Raw genomic sequence first — 23,813 nt, 5'->3', positions numbered from 1 at the left:
GTAACTTTGGTAACTCTTGCTTTTAAGTTTTGGTAAATTTGCCCACACTTCATATTTTCAAAATTGGATTTGTGAATATTGTTGGATTCGTCACTTATTACAGATTTCAAATTTATTTATAAATCTCGATAAATGCAGTATTTTATATGCTTTGTGTTGTACCCTTTTAAGTTTTTGTGTAAATGATGGGTTGCTTGATCCAAATCTGGTGCCAAAAGATGTCAAACTAGAAATTCTATCGAATTATATTTTTATGACTTTAAAACCTTTTGTTTGTGCTACATCTTTTAATGCTATATGTTTTTGGTTTTTCTTGCACTGATAAAACTAAGGTTATAAAAATAGTAATTACTAATCTGGTGTGAATATTTGATTCAAGCTTTGATTGAGATTTAATGCTTTTTTTTATAACAGCTTTTGAGAAATGATTTAATTGAGGCCATGCCCTGTGAAATGTGATATTTTACTTTTTTTCAAATATCAAACTCTAGGTTTGCTTTTGGGTGATATTTAAGCTTAACTAACCACCTTATTTCAAACTCTAGGAGGTATGGCTCAATCTTTGTAGCATTGAGGAAAATTGGTCTGACAATAAGTGTTTGGTGGATTTTTCACCCAAGAGGAAGCTTTGCCAGTTTTCAAGATTGACCAAGGGAGCTTCTTTAAACGGTCTTGAATGTCTCCTCCTTGAGCCAACAAGAGAGGCTCTTAACAATTCAAACAAGAACTTGAAGATCAAGTACCTGCAGGTACTACTGAGCGCGACATGCATATGTTGGCTTAAAAGGGCTCCTACCATAAGAGTAGTTGAGATAAACATGACTCATTTCTTTTAGATATGGCCAAGAACTTAGGATTGAGCAAGCATATATGAATATTACAATTTGAGATTTGTAGGACGAGATGTTTGAAGGTTCTATATTTTATTATATTGTTACCTGAAACCACATTAGAAGGTTTGACTTGCGTTGGGTTTCACTCGAAGTAAAGCATAGAAAAAAGAATGTCAGGTAAGCATACAGAGTAAAATGCTAGATACGAAGAGCATACTCTATGTTGTTGAATTTCGTAGTTCTTGGACATGGTGTTGGAAGGAGTAAACGTCTTCCACGAAGGGATATTTTATATGAAAATGATTGTGTTAAAATTAATAGAAAAAATTAATATAATTAATTTTAGTATTTTAAAAAAAATTAAGAGGGTATATTTATATATGTATATAACTATAATAATTTGATAGTTAAAATAGTATGAGGAATAAAAAATATGAATACACATGTACTATAGATTTATGACCTAAATTTATTAGTGCCAACATATTCGAGTTATGAGATATCACGGGAAGGAACATTTTACATGATAAATGAAAAATGTGTACACATAGTTAAAAAAATATTTTTATATAACTTAAGTGTATTTTTAATAATGTAAACAATAATTATATATTTATGTATTGTTACATATCTAAAACACAAAAGCAATACCCTTTATGCAACACAAGTATACATCTTCGCAACCAAAATTCAGTTTTTTATTTATTGTAAAACATGTCAAACAAAGTATCAAAGGTTGTTGGCATCACTTCCTTGCGGATAAACCGGGGATCATGGCTTACATGAGCACATAGCACACCAAAGTGGATTGGACACCACATTTGTCACTCAAAACCTTAAGGCAAACAAAATTCAGTTATACCTCATATATGCAAAACTTAAATATTTTGGCCTAATAACTTTTGTGTTTTTCAAAATCTTTATATTAATCTATTCAGTGTATGCTTACAAAATACTAGAATTGAGTGTCTAAATTTGTGCTCTTTAAATATCTACATCTTTATTATGATTGTTCTTACATTCTTAGCATTTTAAATATTTTATAATTTAAAATATTAATTGATGTATCAAATACAGTAGACAAATTTCCCGTGCAACGCGCGGGTAAAAAACACTAGTACTTTAGAAAAGAGGAAGGTTGTGAGCCCCACCTCCATGGTTTGACACTCCAAGAATGACTCTCGCCCACCCCGCCTCTTTGCATGACAAGTGTCACCTTCTGATTGTTTTGGACCAAAATAGTAGAAGCTCATTTTAATTTCAGTTTTTTTATGGAGGCCCATTATTCAACGTCATTTGAATGATGATTTTGTTTTTATTGTTTTATAACCCCCTAATTAATTGTTAACATAAAAGTTGTATACATATGTCATTATATCATTGATTAACATTTTTCAAAAAAATATTGAATTTTTGATAGGCATGAAAAATGTAATTTAGTAAGGTGAAAACATTCTCAAATTCAACGTTTAGGCTGCAGAAACTTTTTTGTTTGAATCTGAATCTTCAAATTATTTTTAAAACGGATATTCACAGTCTTGAATTTGAGATTCAACACCTGCACTGAATGAAGAATTAATGGTGTTAATTATGTTAAGGAAAAGAAGTCAAGAATTAAAAGGGTGTTAATTCTATTGAGCAAGACATGGGTTAATTTCTTTCAAGCATTCACACCATGTTAATGCTGCTTTACAAGTCATACCTTAAAAACTTAATTTTGAGAACCATATTAATGACCCGTTCTTGAAAGAAATACACACTGTTTTTTTTTGTGCGAAAATAAAGAAATTAATTCTTGAAAGAAGTTAATATGATTTGCAATAAAAGTCAAACCTTAAATACTGTAATAACACCATGTTAATCTTAATTTCTATTTTCCTTTAATTACTCATAAGAATGAGTAATTCACGTGGAACGCATGATATTTGGTCCATAATAATTAATTTCAATAGTGAAAATTGACCTGAAAACAAAATTTACCTCCTTGCAATCAGATTTGTATTACCGTCCAACTTTTTTTTTTCTTTCCTTTTTTAACATTCATTGACCACTAACCCTAATTCTCAAATTCCTATATAAATCATCTCATGCTATTCTTTAACTTCATCATCCCTTCCCACCAACTATTAGCTTTGTAATGTACTCCCTCCGTTTTTTATCTTTTAAAGTTTTAGCCTTTGGCTCTTAGATTAAGGAGAAGTAATTGTATACAAAGATTTTTCTCTTAGACAAAAATGACCCTAAATAAAACCTGATGAATTTAGGTTACAATTTCAACACTATAAATATAGCACAGTTATCTGTATAACATTGATAGTATAGTCCACGTTGATACTTGATAGGCATACTGATTTAATGATATGGCATTAATAGTTGTACATGAGAGTATAGGTAATGGTATACTGATTTAATTCAGTTTTGAAAAATTAAAAATCACAAATTTTAGTGTGGTTTCCAATAAGGGTATATGTGGAAAAAAAATATTAATTGAATTTTGAATTCCTAAAACTTCAAAAGATTTGAGTTAAATCACAAGTGCTAAAACTTCAAAAGATAAAAAAAGGAGGGAGTACTTTGTTCTAATGGCTATCAACGATCTCGCCACCATCGATGCCTCAAAGGAGAACTGGTCTGTTGTTGCAAAGGTGAACCGGTTGTGGCTTAGTCCGAGCTTATATGGCTCCAAGCTTCCATTTTCCATGGACATGATTCTTATGGATGACAGGGTAAATCACTTTTTCACATAATAACCATGTATTACGTTCTTTTTTTTTAAAACTATAAATCTCAAATTTCCTCATTTTATTGAATTTTAGGGTTGTAAGATTCATGCTACGGTTAGGAAGACTCTTATATACCGATTCCAATCTTTGCTGAGTGAAGGACGTGTATATCAGATTTTGTTTTTTTGGTGTTGGTGAAATCGGTCGTGATTTCCGTCCAACCTCGCACCCATTCAAGATCAACTTTGATATTCATCCATTTGTGCGCTTGGTTCCTAACAAGGCCATCAACTTAAGCCCTTACAAATTTGTGTTAATATCTGATATAATGTTTAAGGACCTTTATACGTCTTTTCTTATAGGTATATACTATTTTTTAGTCTTTTGATTTTTGAATTACTGTTCTGGGTTTTGGATTAATGTTTCTATGATTTTGCAGATGTGATTGGAATTCTCACTGGTGCAAGTGCTGAAACTGAGTTTGAGAAAGATGGAACAAAGCAGAAAAGAACATTAAGTTGAACTTGACCAAGATGGGTACACACAATGTTTAATGCTTATTCATATGTTTTCCATCTTTGATTATTATGAGTAAGGTTTTATAATTTCTCAATTTTCTTAGTAGGGTTCGGGTTGAATGCGCCTTTTTTGGAAAGTATGTTGCTGAAGTCGTTGGTTATTCTCCTTATTGTTGACAGCATAAAAAAGATAACAAGCAGTTTATTGATAATCTAATTTGAAGGTGTATTGGCGTTTCTATAAGTATGTTTAACACTTTCAAATTATACACAGTTTATGTTTGTATTGACACTGATAATTTTTTTTCCTTTCTAGGTTCTATAGCTCAAATATGCTTGATTGACAACAAGCTCGGTTATGAAGTCTTTATCATTAATCATGGACTACAATTTCGAATAAGGGTTCATGTTGCTGTCATTATTATGTTTATCTTATTTCAATTTCAATGTAATGCATTACTTAAAAACTTGGCTTTTATTACTATTCAAGTGTTGACAGTGTGAGGTATCTACAACCTCATCAAATTAATATATTTACTGTGGTTCATTCATCTACATGTTTGTAACATATGTTTAGTTCCATATCTTTTATACTTACTGAAAATAGCATAAACTAAGTTAAAACACATTACTACTGATTCATCTTTACAATAAATTCAATCGTCGTGCAACACACGAGTAAAGAACACTAGTACGAAGTAGAAAATCATGGGGAGCTAAAATTACGGCAGACAAAAAAAATCCAATTATAATTAATCTCTTTAATATTGACCACCTTGGTTAATTAATTAAGATCTGACTCCGCCCCTATAATAAACAGCATGTAAGCCCATTTTCTGTCCCTTGGAAGTAGTGTCTTCACATTGGATACGAAATGAGTTCATCGAGGTTTAACAAACTTAAAAAATTGCAAGTAGATGCCTAATAAGAGAAACAGGGGAACTGAAGAATGATTGTTCTGTAGAGGATAGAGGAAAAAAATGATTTGTTTTTCCTAACAAAAAGATAATAGTATTAATGTCCCTTGAGGGGATATATCAATGACGAAGCCAAAATTAGCTTAATACAATACTATATAGCTATTTGTTCAAAAGCAATCTTGTGACTAATATTAGCTTAGGTTAGGTGTCTAGCCAAGGTTATTGGTGAAGTCCACATGCATATCTTTATCATTGAAGTACCTTAACTGTGTAACTACATGGATGATTAATCGCCAATTTAATTATTCGTAATATATCCTCCATGCCTGATAAGGTCAATTGCATTTTCATTAATTACTCATGAATGATTAATTTAAGGGCTACTAATTAAAGGCAGGATTATATAACAGTCATCCATTTTGGAACGACACATTTCTTATATCACGTGCATGAGGGCTATCAACTAGCTATTGTTCCTGCTATTCCAAAGTGTCTCATATTTGAGGGGTTGCATGCTCGAACTCTCATTAGTTTTTTTTATAATGAGGTGAAGGTACAGTAAATGTTATCTGATAGATTTTTATGTTTTTTTTATAAGTCATATAGTGTATATATTGAAATGAAGTAGAAGGAGTATTTCAACCCAATAGAATAGGATGAAAAAGTAAAAAAAAAAAAAAAAACAACTAAATTACATCACGCATATAGCCTAATCAACCTTCCCAAATCTCTGTATTGGACTATAACTCCATCCTCTACCTTAAATTTTTTAATAAATAAAATGGGAGAAAAAATGGAGCTGTATAAAGTTTGTGTACTAAGATATTTAAAATTTAGGATTGATGGAAATATTAATTAACAAGATGGGCAATAATCATGTCTGTATTCAGATGCGTTTGTGTATTTGTCACTTACTTAAAGAACCGCGTTTCTTAATTTCCCTTTCCCCTTGCATCAATTTAACAAGAAAGGCCTAATGATCAAACTATTAGCCTTTTATCGTCTTATAGCTATTTTAAGAAATAGTGAGGGAAGAAATTTTAAAGGAGTGTGGGACATCTATAGATAGGAGAATTTCGCAAGAGGACGTCTTTTTCATATTTAAAAATGTCACCATGGAAAAAGAATCTTATTCATATTTAAAAATGTCAACATGGAAAAGGAATACATGCAAGATACTTTATACAATTAAAGAGGGAAACACAAATGGGAATGAGGGCAACTTTTGATGAGAAAATTCCAAATGATTGAATCCACTTCTAAGAGTAACAACCTTCAAGAAAGCAATTGATATATAAGTGCCACTTTTAATTTAATTTTGATAATAATATTTGATGAAATTGCTTGCTTCCTTCTAAGTGAGTTGGTGCAATTAATGGTTGAGAGCACTTCATCCTTAAGTAAATAATAATTTATGTTCAATTCTTAAAAATAAATAAAAATTTATTAGGCAGTCTCATACTATTTAGTACGTTAATAGTAAATGAAGGTTTAATCTCCCAGGTCCATTTTGTGAAGATACATTTGTTATAAAAAAACCAAACTTTCTTACTATTGGTTTGGCATGATTTGAAACTATATATGTTTAGTTAGTTTAACCAAATTAGATCAATTACTTACTTATTAACGTTAACCTTAGTCAAGGGTTGGAATGTAATAATCAAATTAATTAGGCATCTACATGCAAATTGATATATGAAATGAATTTCTTTCAAATCAGACCTAGGTGGACGTAAGGTTTAAAAGGTCTTTTAATTGATTATAAATCAGGTGGCGACCATATCCTATGCCGTCCCTGCATATTTTTGCTAGCTGTAAATGTAATACAAGGAGAATTAAACTTCTGTTTAATTTATTGTAATTACTGTATAGAGCCTCTACTTGTTTAATTTGAAAAATGTAGTATAAATGATTGAACCCAGTGAGTTCGAAATTAATACTTTAAGTTTAAAGGAGTATTTCATAATGAGGACTCTAATTAATTAAGTGGATCAACATCCGCCAATTGCTTTTTGGTAGAGGAATGTCATAGTAATTAAATAGTTGCAATTAACCGGCAAACTATATATTGGTTCAAGTGATCGAAGTGCCGTTACCAGTTATCAGAAAGAGAGAAAAAAATCATATTAAGAAATCAAATTAATATGATTTTTTGAAAAATCATATAAAGAAATTAATTTTAAAGAAATTATATGATTAGAGAAAAAAAATTATGAAGTTTTAATTATACATATTTTTAATTTGTATGTTTCTCCTCTTTTTCTATCATTTTCATCTTATGTTTTTTTTAACTCTCTCACTTTTTCCCACATCTTTTTCACTCATGCCAAGATGTAAGCCAAACATTAATCATTTGGTAATTAAAGCCAAGTTAAGAATGAAAGTTGCAATTTAATGTTTAGTCAAGGACGACGACGACGACGGAGAAAGATAGTAGTAGTAGTTGCGGAGGCGCACGTGGTTAGGACCGAGTCAACTCAGTGGAAAATTAGTGGCGATTGTCACGTTTGAATAACTACGTACTCAATCAATTAGGAGAGGCAGGGTGTGACTCACAGAGCAAGTCCTAATTAGTCCAGCAGCGTGCTAGCGATTGTTTTAAACACCCTCAATTTTATGACCATTTAATTTTAATATACTACACATAATTTAATAATACACTCCCTGAATCAAATCTGTGGTAACATGTATATTTAGGTTCCGGTTAATCTCACTTCTCATAAGTTGAGAGTTTAAATTTTTATGTTTTTAGTAAAATTTTAGTTGGTGAACAAACATCCTCATGAGATTCCATGACATTCATTTTTATAAATAAGCCTCTACTGGTCTCTTCAATATATCAGTGGTGTCTTATCTAATAATTTACTATGTTTTCTTTCCGTTTTACCATGAAATTCATATTAAATTCAATATGTAATTTTTTTTTCTTATGTATAATGCATTATTTCATAATTTCAGTTCTTAAAGATTTAGTTATTAAATTGTGTATTTATTCTCAATGAGCTCTTGTCACTTATGCTTTGAAAACATTCATTTCATTTTAATTTTGTTTTTATTCTGCACTTGAGGAAGGAACATATGAGAATCTTTAACAAACTTTGTCAAGCTTTACATTAATAAACTCAAGACAATTTAAATGTTATGTGATAATTGATTGTCATTAATTAAAAAGTTAAGAGATTTTAGTGAAATAACTATATAGATTTTTATGTAATATTTTTTTTATAGGCAAATATTAGTTGTCAGTAAAGTTAGTAAATAGTAAATTAGTAATTCTCAGGATTCGAACTCGAACTCTTCACCCTTTACCCTCCCAAAACCTTATGCCCTCTAACTCTTAATTACCACTTTAGCTAACCTTTGGAGACTTGTAATCTTCTTTCTCTGAATATAATTTGACCTTGTCTTTAAAAATATTCTATATTAGTGGAGCACCATGGCATAAATCTTAGTCATTATTTTTGCTCCCAAATTATGTATGGATTTTGTCTTAAAGATGTTATTATCGAAAGTGATTTGTTATTGACTATACGAGTCGGTTTAATTGCAAATCAAACGACTTTAGGTCTAAATTTTTATGAACAAGAAAAGTTTCAATTAAAATATAATTGAAATATTATGACTATGCCTAAGGATGTCAACTTTCGAATTATTTCACTATTGGTTGATTGTGTCAAGAGTTATGTGAGACCAGTAAATTAGCAGTTTATCATTTACTTTATAGATTGTTCCGACTTATTTTGACTTTTTATGTGCCAAAGGAAACCGCTGACATTACAAGAAAAACTTGTCTCAGAGTTAAAAATTAGCGCGGCGGGCTGTCAGGCAAGACACTAACACTAATTTTCGCCTTTAAGGGTCAAATAAAAAAAATTCACTTAATGGTAGTGTTGTCCTTCTTAACATCGACTCAGCTACTATTAACATTGGTCGCGATAGATGCTAAAATCACCATCATGTATTGTTGTACCTCACCTTCTGTCGCGACCCTATCCTTCTGCAAGCTCCAGCTTCACCTGCGACTACATTTTGTAGATTGAACATCAACTTTTTTTAAGGTTTGGATCCAAAAATTAATTCTGATCTTCTCCTATGATTTCATTTGCATCCCATTTCACTGTATTGGTTCACTCTTTCTTTTACTACTACTATTACTACTTAGTTTGAGAAAATAGGACAGGATAAATATAACAATTCCCCTATTAATTGATACTTTATTGTGCTGGATGCAACTTGGTTGTTCAAGAAATTGGAAGAAAATCAATCATGTTTTGTTGATTGGTCAATTTACTGATAAATTTCTAAATAATTGTTTGAAAAGATTTGAAAGCCTGCTTTAAATATAATAATTAAATTAGACTAGAAAATAGCTCAAATAATTTTACTAGATTGCGGCTGTCAACAAAGAAAGTCACAATGAAACATATTTCAAAAATTGATCATGGAAGAGTCGGAAGCTGTTGCTAGTGGAAGAGATAATGGAGACCGAAAAAGATAAACATTAGCCTTGCATCTGATCTCACAAAGCTTATTTCAAAACTTAAAAGAGTAGTTAAAATCAATATTAGAATTGACTTTTGCCTACTTAACGTTGAACTTTGCACGTCGGCTTTTGTCTAATTATACTTGTACTTTAATAATTTATATAGGGCAAAATTATGTTTAAAAATATCTTTTATTTTTCTTGATTAACAAACGTTACATTGACTAGTTTTTATGTATAAAAAAATAATAATCCATTCACATTTTTTTCCTATTTCATTCTCTTCCTTCCTGTATTTCTTATAACTCATCACTTATATATAACTCATTTCTTTATATGATATATGAAATTTGATTGATAAAGAAGAGAAAAATAAATAGAATGAAGGTAGAAAAGAAGTGGAGAGATGTGTATATATCATAACTCTTTGATTTGGGTGTAATTAAATTAAAAGTTTCATTTTCTGAGTATGACAACATGTGATGGAAAAAAGGAAAAATATATGAAGGGTGAGAGAGATGGCGTAGGTAGCTGCTAGTTTAATTAAGCGAATTTCTAGAGAAATGTGAAGCACAAGATTGAGACTGACTCAGTACACTGTGTTTGTGAAAGTGAGATCGGTGGCTGCTTGAATGACACATCAAACACAGACGACTCTTCCTGCTGACAGTCTCTTTGTGGACCCTACTCCCTAACCAGTGATGCCTCACGGACGGCACCACCCATCTTTCTCTCTCTAGCTTTTTCTGTGCTTAATTAAGGTCCTAATGACAATTATGCTGTAATCATATCATGCATTTTCATACCTTGCTGTAAAGCTCACTCACTTTTTCACTTCCTTTTCTCTACTTTTTGTTCAAAATTCAAACCATGGCACTTTATGATGTTTACTCACTAGTTTTCTCTACATTTATTGATTAATTTTTGAGTTATATATGTTTTTAGTGCTACAAAATTTAGGAAAATGAGAATCGGTCCCTCTAAAATAATTCAAAGATTTCTGTACAAATATTAATGAAATATTTGTATTTAGTTTCTCTGGTGCATTTTATGACTGATTTAATTAAACTGTCATTAACACAATTTTTTGTGATGGTTAGAAATATTAATGCATAGAAACCACCACAAAATGAACACGAACACTAATTAATTTTGCATTCAAGATTAAAATCTATAAAAAATATTAGAGTGACCAAATTCAAATTTTCAAAAAAAAATCTATAACCTTAATTGTATTATTACCATAATACTTGACCTTCTTTATTTTTTTTTTCAATTTATGTTCTAATTGGACGATAGTAAAAGTAACATGCATGTATAGAAGTAATAGAACTTTTTTTAAATTTAACATTTTCCTTTTTTGGTTACAAGTTTAACATTTTCTTTATAAACATTACTGTCTCATTCACCCCTCATTTTTATATCTACCTAAAGTGAGGGAGAAATAAAAGAAAAAAGAAGTGATACATATGAGAAACAATAATAATATGTGTCAACTGATGCATACATTTGGAAACATATTTGTTTTACTATCTTACCATTTCGATCACATTACATATTATATTTATTATTTATTTTTCTTCTTTTGGTATTTATTTTTCTAGTGGTCTGCACTCAATGAGTATTTCAATCTTTTATGTATGAGATGAATGATATGATGAAATATTCCTAGTATTTCTTTTAATTCAATTTTAGCTTACCAAAAAAATATATCAAACATAGCGGAAAAATAAAAATGGGCGAATGAATCATATATAATTGTTTTTTAAATACTATTTTCTCACAACCAAACTCACATGTTTGTATGTTTGTTCTTCCAATGAGTCCGCGGTAAATATCACAGAGTAATAGTACTTCTAGAGACTAGTTCTAGAGACTAGAGATATAAAAGTTGAAAGCAGCGCATGTTGGTCTTTTTATTTTGAATCTAACTGTGACAACAAGTAATAACAGTTTCTAACTAAGTTAATTATTTCTTCCAATATATTGACATGGTAGAGTTACAATCTAGTAGTACAACACTACAACTTACTTACTTAGTATAAATAGAGAAAGAGAGAAAGATTTACAGAGAGAGAGAGAGAGTGGTCCAGCTGAGTCTATGGCTGATTGACTCCTAGAGAAGCCGTGTAAGATAAGGAGAGAAAGGAAAGAGATCCAGAGAGAAAGAAATTTCACATGCTAATCACTTTCTTCTTTCTTCATTCAAGTATATCATTCCAAATCACATGCAGTAAAACCAATTTTCATATCTTGTGAGATATAAAAATTCTTTTCAAAAAGAGAGCAATAATCATGAATGGAATGAAAGCTTTTTCATCTATTCTAGATTTATTTCTACAAGCCCAGATATTCTAGCAGACACAGCTTTTTTGTTTTTTATTTTGTTTTGGTCCTCATCCACTTGAAACCACACTTTTGGTTTTGGAAAATTTGTCTAGGTAGCTAGTTTAGGACACACAATTTTTCCTCTGCTCAGAAATGATGTCTCAAGAAGCCTTTTCTATTCCCTCCAACAACACCATGAGATCAGACACCTTGGCAAATCATGTTCAAGACCCAAACCCTAATAATCCAAACAACCCTAATCCAAACCCAGCAAAGAGAAAGAGAAATCTACCAGGCAATCCAGGCATGTCATCATGGTCATCAATTCAATTCTCATTATTGTTTTTTTATATTCTCTTCAATCTATCATCACTTACAAAATTCATCTGTTTGGATTTCTGTTAAACTCAACACCGATCAGATCCGGATGCAGAAGTGATAGCTTTGTCTCCGAAGTCTCTGATGGCGACTAACCGCTTCCTCTGCGAAATCTGTAACAAGGGGTTCCAGAGAGACCAGAACCTGCAGCTGCATCGGCGAGGACACAACCTGCCTTGGAAGCTGAAGCAAAGGGCCAACAAAGATCAAGTGAGGAAGAAGGTTTACGTGTGCCCAGAGAAGAGTTGTGTCCACCACGACCCTAGTAGAGCACTTGGAGACTTGACAGGAATCAAGAAACACTTCAGCAGAAAACATGGTGAGAAGAAGTGGAAGTGTGAGAAGTGCTCCAAGAAATACGCTGTTCATTCCGATTGGAAGGCCCATGCCAAGATTTGTGGGACTAGAGAGTACAAGTGTGACTGTGGCACACTTTTCTCCAGGTGGGACTCTATACAACTTACAGTATACTATCTCACATCTCACTAAACAACTTTTCTTTTATCGAATCAATCAAACTTTAGAAGCTTTGTCCTATATAATTTGATTCTACCTTCAAAATCTAGAAAGTTTCCCAACATCAGTGCATCAACTTCTTTTACATCAGAATCAATGAAATTCAGAAGCTTTGTTCTAAATAATTGATTCTACATTCAGAATCTAAAAACTTTCCAAACATGTACTTAAACATAAATATATACCCATTAATGACTCATCATCTTATAATTTGTAGCTTGAGTTCATACATGTAAAAAGGGAAAGAAAAAAAATCTCCATGATGATACCAATTAGTTTAATTAATGCATCCAACAAATGTGAAATATCCTTAATTTGTTGACTTTAGAGGATGCTGGATATTAAAGGAAATTCACAAATGTGTGATACATGCAATGAGTAACTGAGAGAATATTTGTTTGGAACATTAATAAATGCATTGATGTTTATAATTTTTTCAGGAAGGACAGCTTCATAACTCATAGAGCTTTTTGTGACACTTTGGCTGAAGAAAGTGGGAGGATAACTAGTACTATTCCAGCAGCTTTAACCAACTTCAGAACCAATCATTTTACAAATGCTCAACCTCTTAAGATTCCTCAGATTTTTCCTGGGTTTCACTCAGAATTTGGTGGCTCAGGGTCAGAACCATTGAGGCTTCCACCATGGCTAGACCAACAGGTCAATAATTCCCAGCTTCACAATCATCCACTTAACTTCACAACCAAACCACCAAGTGCTGCAAATTTCTCATCATCTGATGCAGTGGACATGTTTGGATCACAACAACAAGAGACACAGTGGCTGAATTTCAGATTCCCAGCTGAAACGTCATTTCCTGGTAATTCCAATAACAACAACAATAATAATCTATTGTTGTTGCCACATGGACTTAAGCAAGAAGAACAAGAAGAAAACAAAGGAGATCACTTGTCGCATTCGCATAGTGTGCAGGTAAGCTCTTTGTACTTGAGTAATCATCAGAATCAGCTGCAACAACAAACTCACATGGGATCTATGACGGCGAGGATCAACGACGACGACCACACAGTAGTACCCTCCTTCAACAACATTGTTGAGGTTCAGAAATTGTTCAAGCAAGCTGATGAGAATAGTAACCTGAACAGGTTAGTGAGTTTGGAAACCAGCGGCAACAACAACAACAACAACGACCTCGGAGGTGGTGGTGGGTATTTATTAAATGATCATCCACTATCAATGATGGGCAATGAGCAAGAACTACATTCAAGCTCAGATAACAAAAACCAGCTGAGAGACTTTCTGGGTGTTGGAGTTAACTCAATAAGCAGGCCCTTCTTGCTGCAACAAGACTTTGCTGAATTCAATGCAATGGAAACCGCAACAAACCAGAGCCAGTACAATGGACACTACTGCTAGAGTTATATAGCTTAGAGAGAGCTAAATAAGAGTGGCTAAGTCAAGTATATCATAATGGTATGTAGCTACTTTTATATTGATAGACTTATTTTCAATCAGAATCAATTTTGTCAACCAGGAACTTCTATTCTCATTAGAATTGAGTTTAGCTTTTAAAATCTATGGTAGAAGAATTTTCAAATTACATTAGATACCAATGAGCAGTGGCGGACCTACCACAATGCCCTGGCTCAAAGTAAAACAAATACAAATTTTTTTGGACTAAGTAGGTTTTTTGGCCAAAAAAAAAAATTAGAGAAAAGGTAAATTTATAAGGAAATGTAAAGTTTAGGGACTTAATCATAAAATTTGCCTAGGCTTCATAAAATTTCTAATTCCGCCATTGCCAATGAGCTAAAGAAAAGTAGCTAAGTCAAGTGTGTCATAATACGCTACTTTTATACTCCCTCCGTTCCTATATAACTGATACTTTAAGGTTGTGGCGCAAATATTAAGAACTAACAATTAATATTCTTGTTTTACTAAAATTACTATCTAACTTCCTATTATACCCTTTATCTCTCTTATCAATTCTAACTTTTCAATTTTCCTACCAATAATAAATGAAGGGCACAATTGATAAAGTAGCATTAATGCTCTCTTGAAATTGTAAAAGTATCAGTTAAATAGGAACAAAAAAAAGAACCAAATTAGTATCAGTTATTTAGGAACAGAGGGAGTATCATGATTGTATATCATAATTGGGTTTAGCAAACTTTTAAAATCTATCAACGTGCATTTATTACCAATGAGATTGTAGAAATGTAGAAAGGGTTGAGATGTCACTACACTTGGGTCAGTATGTGATGCATATCGAACATGGGAGTTTCTTCTTCACGTGAGTTGGATCGGTATCTTCAAGAGGGGTCTCGTGAAAAAGGTGGGGGCCATTGCATGTTAGAAGGGACAAAAACTAAGAGATGTGATCATGTGAGATGAGTCCAAAACTCTCAAAGGGTGTGATGATGATTCTCTCCGTTAACTTATGGTAGGTCCCCATACTATATAGGGATAATGTTTCATCCACACCTCTCTTTTGAGGTGGAGAGGTTGAATAGTGAGAGAGATAGGAAGAAAAGAAAAAGTAAGAGAGAGAAAATATGAGATGTGATAGATGATAAGATGAGAGAAATAGAAATAAAAAGAGATAGAAATGAAGTGTTTAAAAAATGGGGTGTATATATATCATTACTCAACTACCCTTTCCCTAGTTACTTCCTTCATGATTCTCTCCGTTACTTCCTTCATGCATGTCGTAGAAAGATAGCATTACCATTATATATAATTGAGTCATTATATGTCCTATTAATCTCACGTTATTTTTCATTTTATTTTCACTTCCTATTTGTTTTAGTTCCTATCACATTACAGCCATTACTTATGATATGTCTATTATTTTCTTTCATTTTTTCCGTCTCTATTAGATATCGGTGGACTGTGGATGAGTGTAAACATAACATTTTCTATATAGTTAGTTTTTCTTTAAGCTAACCTATTTAATTTCTTATACAATTGTGTTAATACTTTTATTCACTTACATCAGGAGAGGAATAAAGACGAATAGTTATACCTTCACACCTCATTTTTAAGGTGTGGAGAGGTGGAATAAGAAAGAGATATGAAGAAATGAGAGAGAAAATAAAGATGTGAAATTTGATTATTTTGATAAAGGAGAGAGAAATAAATAGAAAATGAAGGTGGAAAAGATATGGATGTGTGTATATATCACATGTGATATAGAAAAAAAAAAATTTGAGTGCGAGTGAATCAAGTATTTTTTTTCTCTAACGTGCATTTTATAGCATCTTACATATTGTGACTTGTAATTAACTTCCTTTCCTTCTTTCTTTCTGGCCCTTTTCAACAGCGATGGTCGTAAAATGAACACAACCTTGGTCTTGCAAAAACAGGGAGATGGATCAGGAAGAAATAGGGGTTGGCTTGGTGCGCGGCAGCATGGTGTTACTTTCGGTGTTTTGGCATCTGACCATCAGAGATAAATGGCTTGATCCCATTTCTAGAGCTATGGGCATTGGTGGAAGTGACGAATCAAGAAATTTAATATTGTAAGCAATTGTTTCTTCTAGAGATGCTTGTCTTGGGGGCTTATTACAAACCTAACCTTTCCCACCATCTAAAATTCATTTTTAATTTCGTCCATCCTAAAAACCCACCCTTTGTATACCATCATTGATTGAGTCCTGTGTTTCAATGGTGAAGGTTAAAAGAAAATCTTTTTTTTGAGAATGTTACTTCTTCCCATTTTCGAACATTTGAAAATGTGTGAAATCCAAATTAATTTTGAAATGCAATGCATTTGACAAGCGTTTGAGTGTTGAATTATGCACAAGCATAAAAGAAGTTTCTCATAATTTTCCCTATCATTGTGATACCCGACTATAAACCTTTTGGAGCATCATGATGCTCGATTTCCCCATATTTCTCTTATAGAGCATGACTTGTTGTTAGTTTTTCTCTTTCGGGACATGATGCCGTAATTAATTCTTCTCTTTCAAGGCATGAAACATCTACGAAAAACGACGTCGTACGACGTTTCACAAGAAACTAAGATAAACATCACCCCCACTCACCTTGGTCAAATTCAAAGCCAGTTGACTCATAAATCCTCACATGTCCTCAAGGTCACGTACTCACGTGTTTGTTTAGACTTTAGAGAGAGATTTGAATTTAAAATGAATTTTAAGTTTTCGTATTGAAAGAAATTTGGAATTTGTAAGTGAGAGAGGTAGATAAGTTTTCGTCCTTCCTTATTGGGTCTGGCCTTTGCTATGGCCGAGGTAGGTCACAACAGTGTTATATCTTACGAAATATAGCTAGCCGAAAGTTACAAATGTCATACGTGACAAGCACAAAACTTGTTCTTCGACAAAAAATATGGGAGGTTATTGGTATAATTAGTGGGTTTGGATGTTTTGTATCCGTACTTTTAAGCATTTCTCGGTAGGTCACATCTACTATATCTGTTTGAAAATCACTATTCATGGGAGATATTTGTTGTTGTTATTTTTGTGCATTTGCATAAGTGATATCTCAGATTGGAAATACCAGATCTTCTCTTGTACATTAATTCACTCATTCATTAGTGATATATATTAAGCTTTAGTGGCAAAGTCCCACATCGCTAAGTGAAAAGAGTATGCACCTCTAACATAAACATAAAATGAATGTTTCCTTTCGAGAAAACCGCTCATACCTTTCACAACAATCCCATGGTTTGATTGCATAACCATAAGCTGATTATAATCATGGTTTTAAATAAAATAAATAAAATTGTTGCATTTTGATTAACATCAAATTTATTTTGGGAACTATCTATCTCTTAATCCCAAATTCAAATGTTACCAAGAGTTTTTTGCCTCTATTTTTATGCTAGGTTTTATACAGTTACAACAATACCCTTCTAAGCGAATTCGGAAAGATTAAGAAAAGGAAGGCAGTTAAAAAACTCTCAATCTCAATGCTCTCAGCCATGTCCTTGAGTCTGTGAATGCTATTAAGCTGACACACAGTTCAAACCACAATCTATGATCTAAGGATCAAAAGCTCTACATAAATAATTTTACATTGCATTTGAAGCTAACTTTAGGCCATTTTGACTTGATTTTCCTTAGCACAAGTGATTTAACAGATTGGTAATACATCACCATCCGCATTGCACCTAGCCTTTCTTTTCTCAGTTTTGTACTAACAGTTTTCACTCTGCTTTTCTTTCTCCCCCGTGACCAAAGATCTTCCCTTGCTCACTCATTTATGACCCAAGTATATAGCCTAGCTTTATTGATTGGGTAAAATTTAAACTAGGCCAGGCATCTCCAGTTTGAACAACATCAATTAGACCTTTTTGCAGGCTAAAGCTTCAATGGCAAATGTACCACATCGCTGAAATGAAAGAAGTATGCACCACTAAGTCCCACATCGCTGCGTGAAAAGAACATGCACCTCTAACATGGTGTTCTAGGAATGAACATTAAAGAGAGGGATAGTACCTAAAGAGTGGAAGAATGTGCTAGAGAGAGAGAGAATGAGAGAGAGAGAGAGTGCTGAATTTCATGTGTTATTTGATAAAATGAGCTAAAAGTCCCTTACAATTGGTAACTACCAGGAATTTATAGAGCTTGGGCACCACCTATTGGGCCCATTGGGCCTCTGAAGTTGAGGCCCAACTTAAGGCCAGGCTTTCGCCCTTGGGCGGGCTGAACCCTGGGCGTCGCCCCTCTAGGGGCTCGCCCAGTCCACTAGTCCACAAGACACCGAGCTCGAAGTATGAGAGCTAAGTGTGTCTTTTAAATGCTTTTACATGCATCCTATGGTGTGCTGGAATCTAAGCTGCCAACATGGCTTGAGGGAAAAGAGAAGAAAACTACGTCGCCGACATGACGTAAGCGAAAGGAAACAAGCATCTTTAGCCGCCTAGTCCACTGGTCTTGGCGAGCAACCCAAACCGGCAAGTCCACAAGTCCATAGGCGGCGGGAACAATCGCTTTGTACTGACGATTAGTTGGAGTAGGCGAGCGTCTTTTGTCGGCGAGCTAGGTGGCAGGCGTTAATCATGTACTGATCATCCAAGTGTTGGCTGGCGATGCCCTTGGCAGGCGGCTAAACTTCACTGGCGACATCACTTGTTAGGCGATGGCGTTTAGTCTTCATGGTGGCGATGCCTTTCGCGTTTTCCCTTATTTCAAAAACCTTTCAAATCTCTAACTGCTCCATGTGATACGTCAGTTACGTCAGTTTCCCCCTTTCTCCGCAACCGTCACCTCACTCCTCATAACTGTCCAATCATGCGCAGTAACTCCTCATCACACGCGTCCCACTTCCCAAAAGCCATAATGACTTCCAACCTTCCACACGCGTCCACCACGCGTCACCCTTCCAACTTCCTCCCTTTGCCTATAAAAACCCTTCTTCCCTACAATCATCCCTTTCCGAAACCTCTCTTTACTTCTCTTATTGCTTACCAAGCTCCCTCTTCCAACTTCCGCTCTGGTGTCGTCGCCTTTCACCCTTTCCGCTACCCACTCTTCACATCCTTACCCGGTGAGTCCTCGTTCCCTTATCTCTGCATCTTATCTCTACTTGTCTTTTCCTTTTCCTTATTTAATTGTCAAAGATGGCTTCAAACCCTAACTCATCTAATCACACCTCTTCTTCTTCTGAGAGTAACCCTGACTCCACCGCAGCCGGCGACCTCCGTTTAGAGGTCCCGGAGATCCCCCATTACCGATTGAGAACTTTCGCGACCCTGCCCCTTCCAGTCCAGAGAGCACCCTCCCACGAAGCTATAGACCAACCCTCCGTTTTCCAGGATAGGGAGCTTATCGTGGAATTCGTGAGTAACCTTGGCGGTTTGTCTGACGATGATGAAATAAACGACAAACTCAGGATTTGGCCCTGCAGCGCTGAGGACCGCCCCTGGCTTCATAGGATCGACGACGATGTGAAGAGATCCCATTTTTTCTTTGCATATGAGTATATGTTCGGCGAGCTTGGAGTCAGGCTTCCCTTTTCGCCCTTCGTTCAAGCCGTTCTCCGTGATATCAACGCGGCTCCTTGTCAACTCCACCCCAACGCCTGGGCCTTCATCCGGTGCTTCGAAATCTTGTGCGCCGCTGTTGGCACCGCCCCATCTCCCACCAGCTTCTTCTACCTTTACGATGTTGACTCCAAGTCCATCAAAAATAGAGGATGGATCTCTTTAAAGGCCCGAGCCGGTCGTAAGTGCTTGAACCCTCACAAGAGTAACGCAAAGTCCTCCTTCGCCCGGAGATACTTCCGCGTGGCGGTTCACCCCGCCTATCCTGAGGCCTTTACCCTTAGGGACGGGACTGCCAGTCCACTTGGATATAAAATGAATGTTCGATATTGTCTTACATTCACCAAACTCATTGTTCACTCGTCATCCTATGTTTTCAGATTTCATGAGCTTTTCTTTTCTTCAAACGACGTCGTATGACGTTCTACAAGAAACTGAGGTCACATAAACATCACCCCCACTCACCTTGGTCAAATTCAAAATCAGTTGATTCATAAATCCCCTTTATGTCCTCAAGGTCTCAACTCACTATAGTCAAATTCAAAGCCAACTTCTCCATGTCCTTCTTTAACTTCTCCAAGTCGTCAAGCTTCTTCTGTAATCTCTCTGACTGAAGCTTATCCTTAGTCTAGTCCAGCTGCTTCCTAATGTCATCAAAATGTCGATTCATCTGCGTAGTTACATCTGGAAGGGTTTTCTCAATCAAAAGGCTCTCCAAATCTTCTATTTTCTTCTTCTGCGTCTCCATCTTGGTCTCCAATTTCCCCACCACTTCGTACATTGTTTTCTTCAACATAGAAGCAAATACTTCCAGGCGTTGCAGCGATTTATAAGAATTTGATGTCTTATTCACCACTCGATGGCGGCCAGTGAACCGAGCGAAACACTTGAACATATCTCATGCTCACAAACATGAGTACATTCAACTTCGTTACCCTCATCATCAACAAGTGTGAAGTGCTAGTGATCGCACCGGATACGCTCAAATTGTTTAAATCGACCATGGAAATCCCTGAGAACTGCGAGAGAGAGAGAGAGAGAGAGAGTATCTCATGCTCACAAACATGAGTACATTCAACTTCGTTACCCTCATCATCAACAAGTGTGAAGTGCTAGTGATCGCACCGGAGACGCTCAAATTGTTTAAATCGACCATGGAAATCCCTAAGAACTGCGAGAGAGAGAGAGAGAGAGAGAGAGAGAGAGAGAGAGAGAGAGACCTGTGACGCCCGGGGCCGACGAGGGCGGGGAGTGATCGCCGGTGCAGTGAGGCACGGACAAGCAGCGACTCCTGGCAGGCTTCTAGGCGGAGGGGCACATGAATGAACCGATCTCACACCCGAAAAAGAGGTATTTCGAGACTGTATAGGGATGGACTATACAGTTGAGGAGGGCATAAGAGATTTGATTGGTACTACTCATGATAACAAGTTGCAACTTCTTTTCGGGAGCCCAATTGATAAGAACTCCATGGTTAAGTGTGCTTGCCTTGGAGCAATATCGTGATGGGTGACCTCCTGGGAAGTTTTCTCGGGAAGTGCGCAAGTGAGGACAAAGCGCACTGAAAAGACTCGTGTTGTTACCGTGAGGCCAGTCGTCAGATCGGGATGTTACAGAAACACTTGAACATATCTCATGCTCACAAACATGAGTACATTCAACTTTGTTACCCTCATCATCAACAAGTGTGAAGTGCTAGTGATCGCACCGGAGACGATCAAATTGTTTAAATCGACCATGGAAATCCCTGAGAACTGCGAGAGAGAGAGAGAGAGAGATTGGGTGTGCGTGTTTGTTTAGACTTTAGAGGGATATTTGAATTTGAAATGAATTTTAAGTTTTCGTATTGAAAGAAATTTGGGACTTGTAAGTGAGAGAGAGGGAGAGAAGTTTTCATCCTTGCTTACTAGGCCTGGGCTTTTCTATGGCCGAGGTAGGTCACAACAGTGTTATAACTTACGAAATACAGTTAGAGCCGAAAGTTACGAATGTCTTACTAGGCAAGCACAACACTTGTTATTCGACAGAAAACATGAGGTGGTTATTGGTATAATTAGTAGGTTCGAAAGTTTTGTAACCGTACTTTTAAGCATTACTCGGTAGGTCACATCTACTACATCTGTTTGAAAATCACTATTCTTGAGAGATATTTGTTGTCTTTGTTATTTTTGTGCATTTACTTCACTTCTTCCCATTTCAATCCTAAATTTTTAGCATACATCCTACAATTGTTGTTCTTGGCTCAAACTCATTGTTCATTCGTCATACTAGGTTTTCAGATTTCTTGAGCTTATCTTTTCTTCAAACGACGTCGTATGACGTTCCACAAGAAACTGAGGTCACATAAACATCACCCCCACTCACCTTGGTGAAATTCAAAGCCAGTTGACTCATAAATCCCCTTATGTCCTCAAGGTCAAGACTCATTGTATTTAAATTCAAAGCCAACTTCTCCATGTCTTCCTTTAACTTCTCCAAGTGATCAAGCTTCTTCTGTAATCTCTCCGACTGAAGCTTATCCTTAGTCTCGTCCAGCTGCTTCCTAATGTCATCAAAACGTCGATTCATCTGCGTAGTTAGATTTGAAAGGGTTTTCTCAATCGAAAGGCTCTTCAAATCTTCGATTTTCTTCTTGGTATGCCCATGCATCAAATCATAAGACTTGAACAATAATTCTATGAAAGATCAACATGAAGCTACCACAATCATGCCCTTGACATGCATAACAATTTAAACAAACATCAATCATACATTAATGAATTGTATTGCATGACTTACATGTTCCAAGGTTACAGCCTCAAGCATGATGAAATTGCTTAACCTAAACTGCACAGAGGCAGTGCTACCGTTCAAGGGATAGCACTGCCCTGGCTCAGTAATGCTCGTGTCATCAGCACTGTCTTCGCCAATTAGCAACCTCAATTCCTTAATCAGTTCCCTCATTTCCAAGAGCGCTGATGTCCCAAATTGCATGGTCGCATTATCTAGATCATCTGAATCAACAACAAACTCCTCTGAGCTGTTAGAATTTTACGCCGACGATTCATTGTGAATCAACAGTTCTGAGCTGTCATAATTTGACGTCGATTCAATGTGAAACTATTCGACACCTATAGCAAGGAGCGGTACCGCCATGATGCTGACAAACACTAGCAACTTCAGCTTTGCTATACTCCTCAAATACTGAATCCTGCGTGCGACGGTGAAAGCGTCGTCCCACCACCATGTGTTGATATCTTTGACTTGCGTATTCTAAACACCGCTTCAATTTAGAGAGGGATTTGTAAGTGATGGAGAAATTTGGAACTTGTAAGGGATAGAGACGGAGAGAAGTTTTCGTCCTTGCTTACTGGGCCTGGGTTTTGCTATGGCCGAGGTAGGTCACAACAGTGTTATATCTTACAAAATATAGCTAGCCGCAAGTTACGAATGTCACACGTGGGAAGTACAACACTTTTTTTTCGATATAAAACATGGGGTGGTTATTGGTATAATTAGTAGGTTCGAAAGTTTTGTAACCGTACTTTTAAGCATTACTCGGTAGGTCACATCTACTACATCTGTTTGAAAATCACTATTCTTGAGAGATATTTGTTGTCTTTGTTATTTTTGTGCATTTGCTTCACCTCTTCCCATTTTAATCCTAAATTTTTAGCATACAACCTACAAATGTTGTTCTTGGCCCAAACTCATTGTTCACTCGTCATCCTAGGTTTTCAGATTTCTTGAGCTTTTCTTTTCTTCAAACGAGGTCGTATGACGTTCCACAAGTAACTGATGTCACATAAACATCACCCCCACTCACCTTGGTCAAATTCAAAGCCAGTTGACTCATAAATCCCCTTATGTCCACAAGGTCAAGACTCATTGTAGTCAAATTCAAAGCCAACTACTCCATGTCTTCCTTTAACTTCTCCGTGTGATCAAGCTTCTTCTGTAATCTCTCCGACTGAAGCTTATCCTTAGTCTCGTCCAGCTGCTTCCTAATGTCATCAAAACGTCGATTCATCTGCGTAGTTAGATCTGAAAGGATTTTCTCGATTGAAAGGCTCTCCAAATCTTCTATTTTCTTCTTCTGCGTCTCCATCTTGGTCTCCAGTTTCCCCACCACTTCGTACATTGTTTTCTTCAATAGAGAAGCAAA

General features: G+C 35.3%; 1 protein-coding gene across 2 annotated transcripts; it reads left to right on the top strand.

Annotated features, from left to right (window-relative positions):
* Window positions 1–11,534: 11,534 nt before the first annotated feature.
* Window positions 11,535–16,449, top strand: LOC130740431 (zinc finger protein BALDIBIS-like). 2 transcript variants are annotated; one of them, XR_009020126.1, is made up of 4 exons: window positions 11,535–12,109; window positions 12,227–12,626; window positions 13,140–14,133; window positions 15,983–16,449. XR_009020126.1 is itself a non-coding variant. In XM_057593033.1 (3 exons), the coding sequence occupies exons 1-3, from the start codon at window positions 11,959–11,961 to the stop codon at window positions 14,074–14,076; spliced, it is 1,488 nt and encodes a 495-aa protein (XP_057449016.1). In that variant the 5' UTR covers window positions 11,535–11,958; the 3' UTR covers window positions 14,077–14,209. The 2 variants fall into 2 exon arrangements, 1 of the variants encoding a protein (XP_057449016.1); XM_057593033.1 differs by lacking the exon at window positions 15,983–16,449 and having other exon boundaries at window positions 13,140–14,209.
* The last annotated feature ends 7,364 nt before the right edge of the window (window positions 16,450–23,813 follow it).

This window comes from Lotus japonicus, chromosome 2, assembly GCF_012489685.1.
Source record: "Lotus japonicus ecotype B-129 chromosome 2, LjGifu_v1.2".
NCBI lineage: Eukaryota > Viridiplantae > Streptophyta > Magnoliopsida > Fabales > Fabaceae > Lotus > Lotus japonicus.
This window is presented reverse-complemented; position numbering and strand designations above follow the sequence as displayed.

What these genes read in the sequence shown, in the direction of transcription:
- LOC130740431 (XM_057593033.1), top strand. Translation starts at nt 11,959, where the DNA reads ATGATGTCTCAAGAAGCCTTTTCTATTCCCTCCAACAACACCATGAGA. An exon ending in AAATCTACCAGGCAATCCAG is followed by an intron (nt 12,110 to 12,226) that starts GCATGTCATCAT and finishes AACACCGATCAG; the next exon opens with ATCCGGATGCAGAAGTGATA. An exon ending in TGTGGCACACTTTTCTCCAG is followed by an intron (nt 12,627 to 13,139) that starts GTGGGACTCTAT and finishes TAATTTTTTCAG; the next exon opens with GAAGGACAGCTTCATAACTC.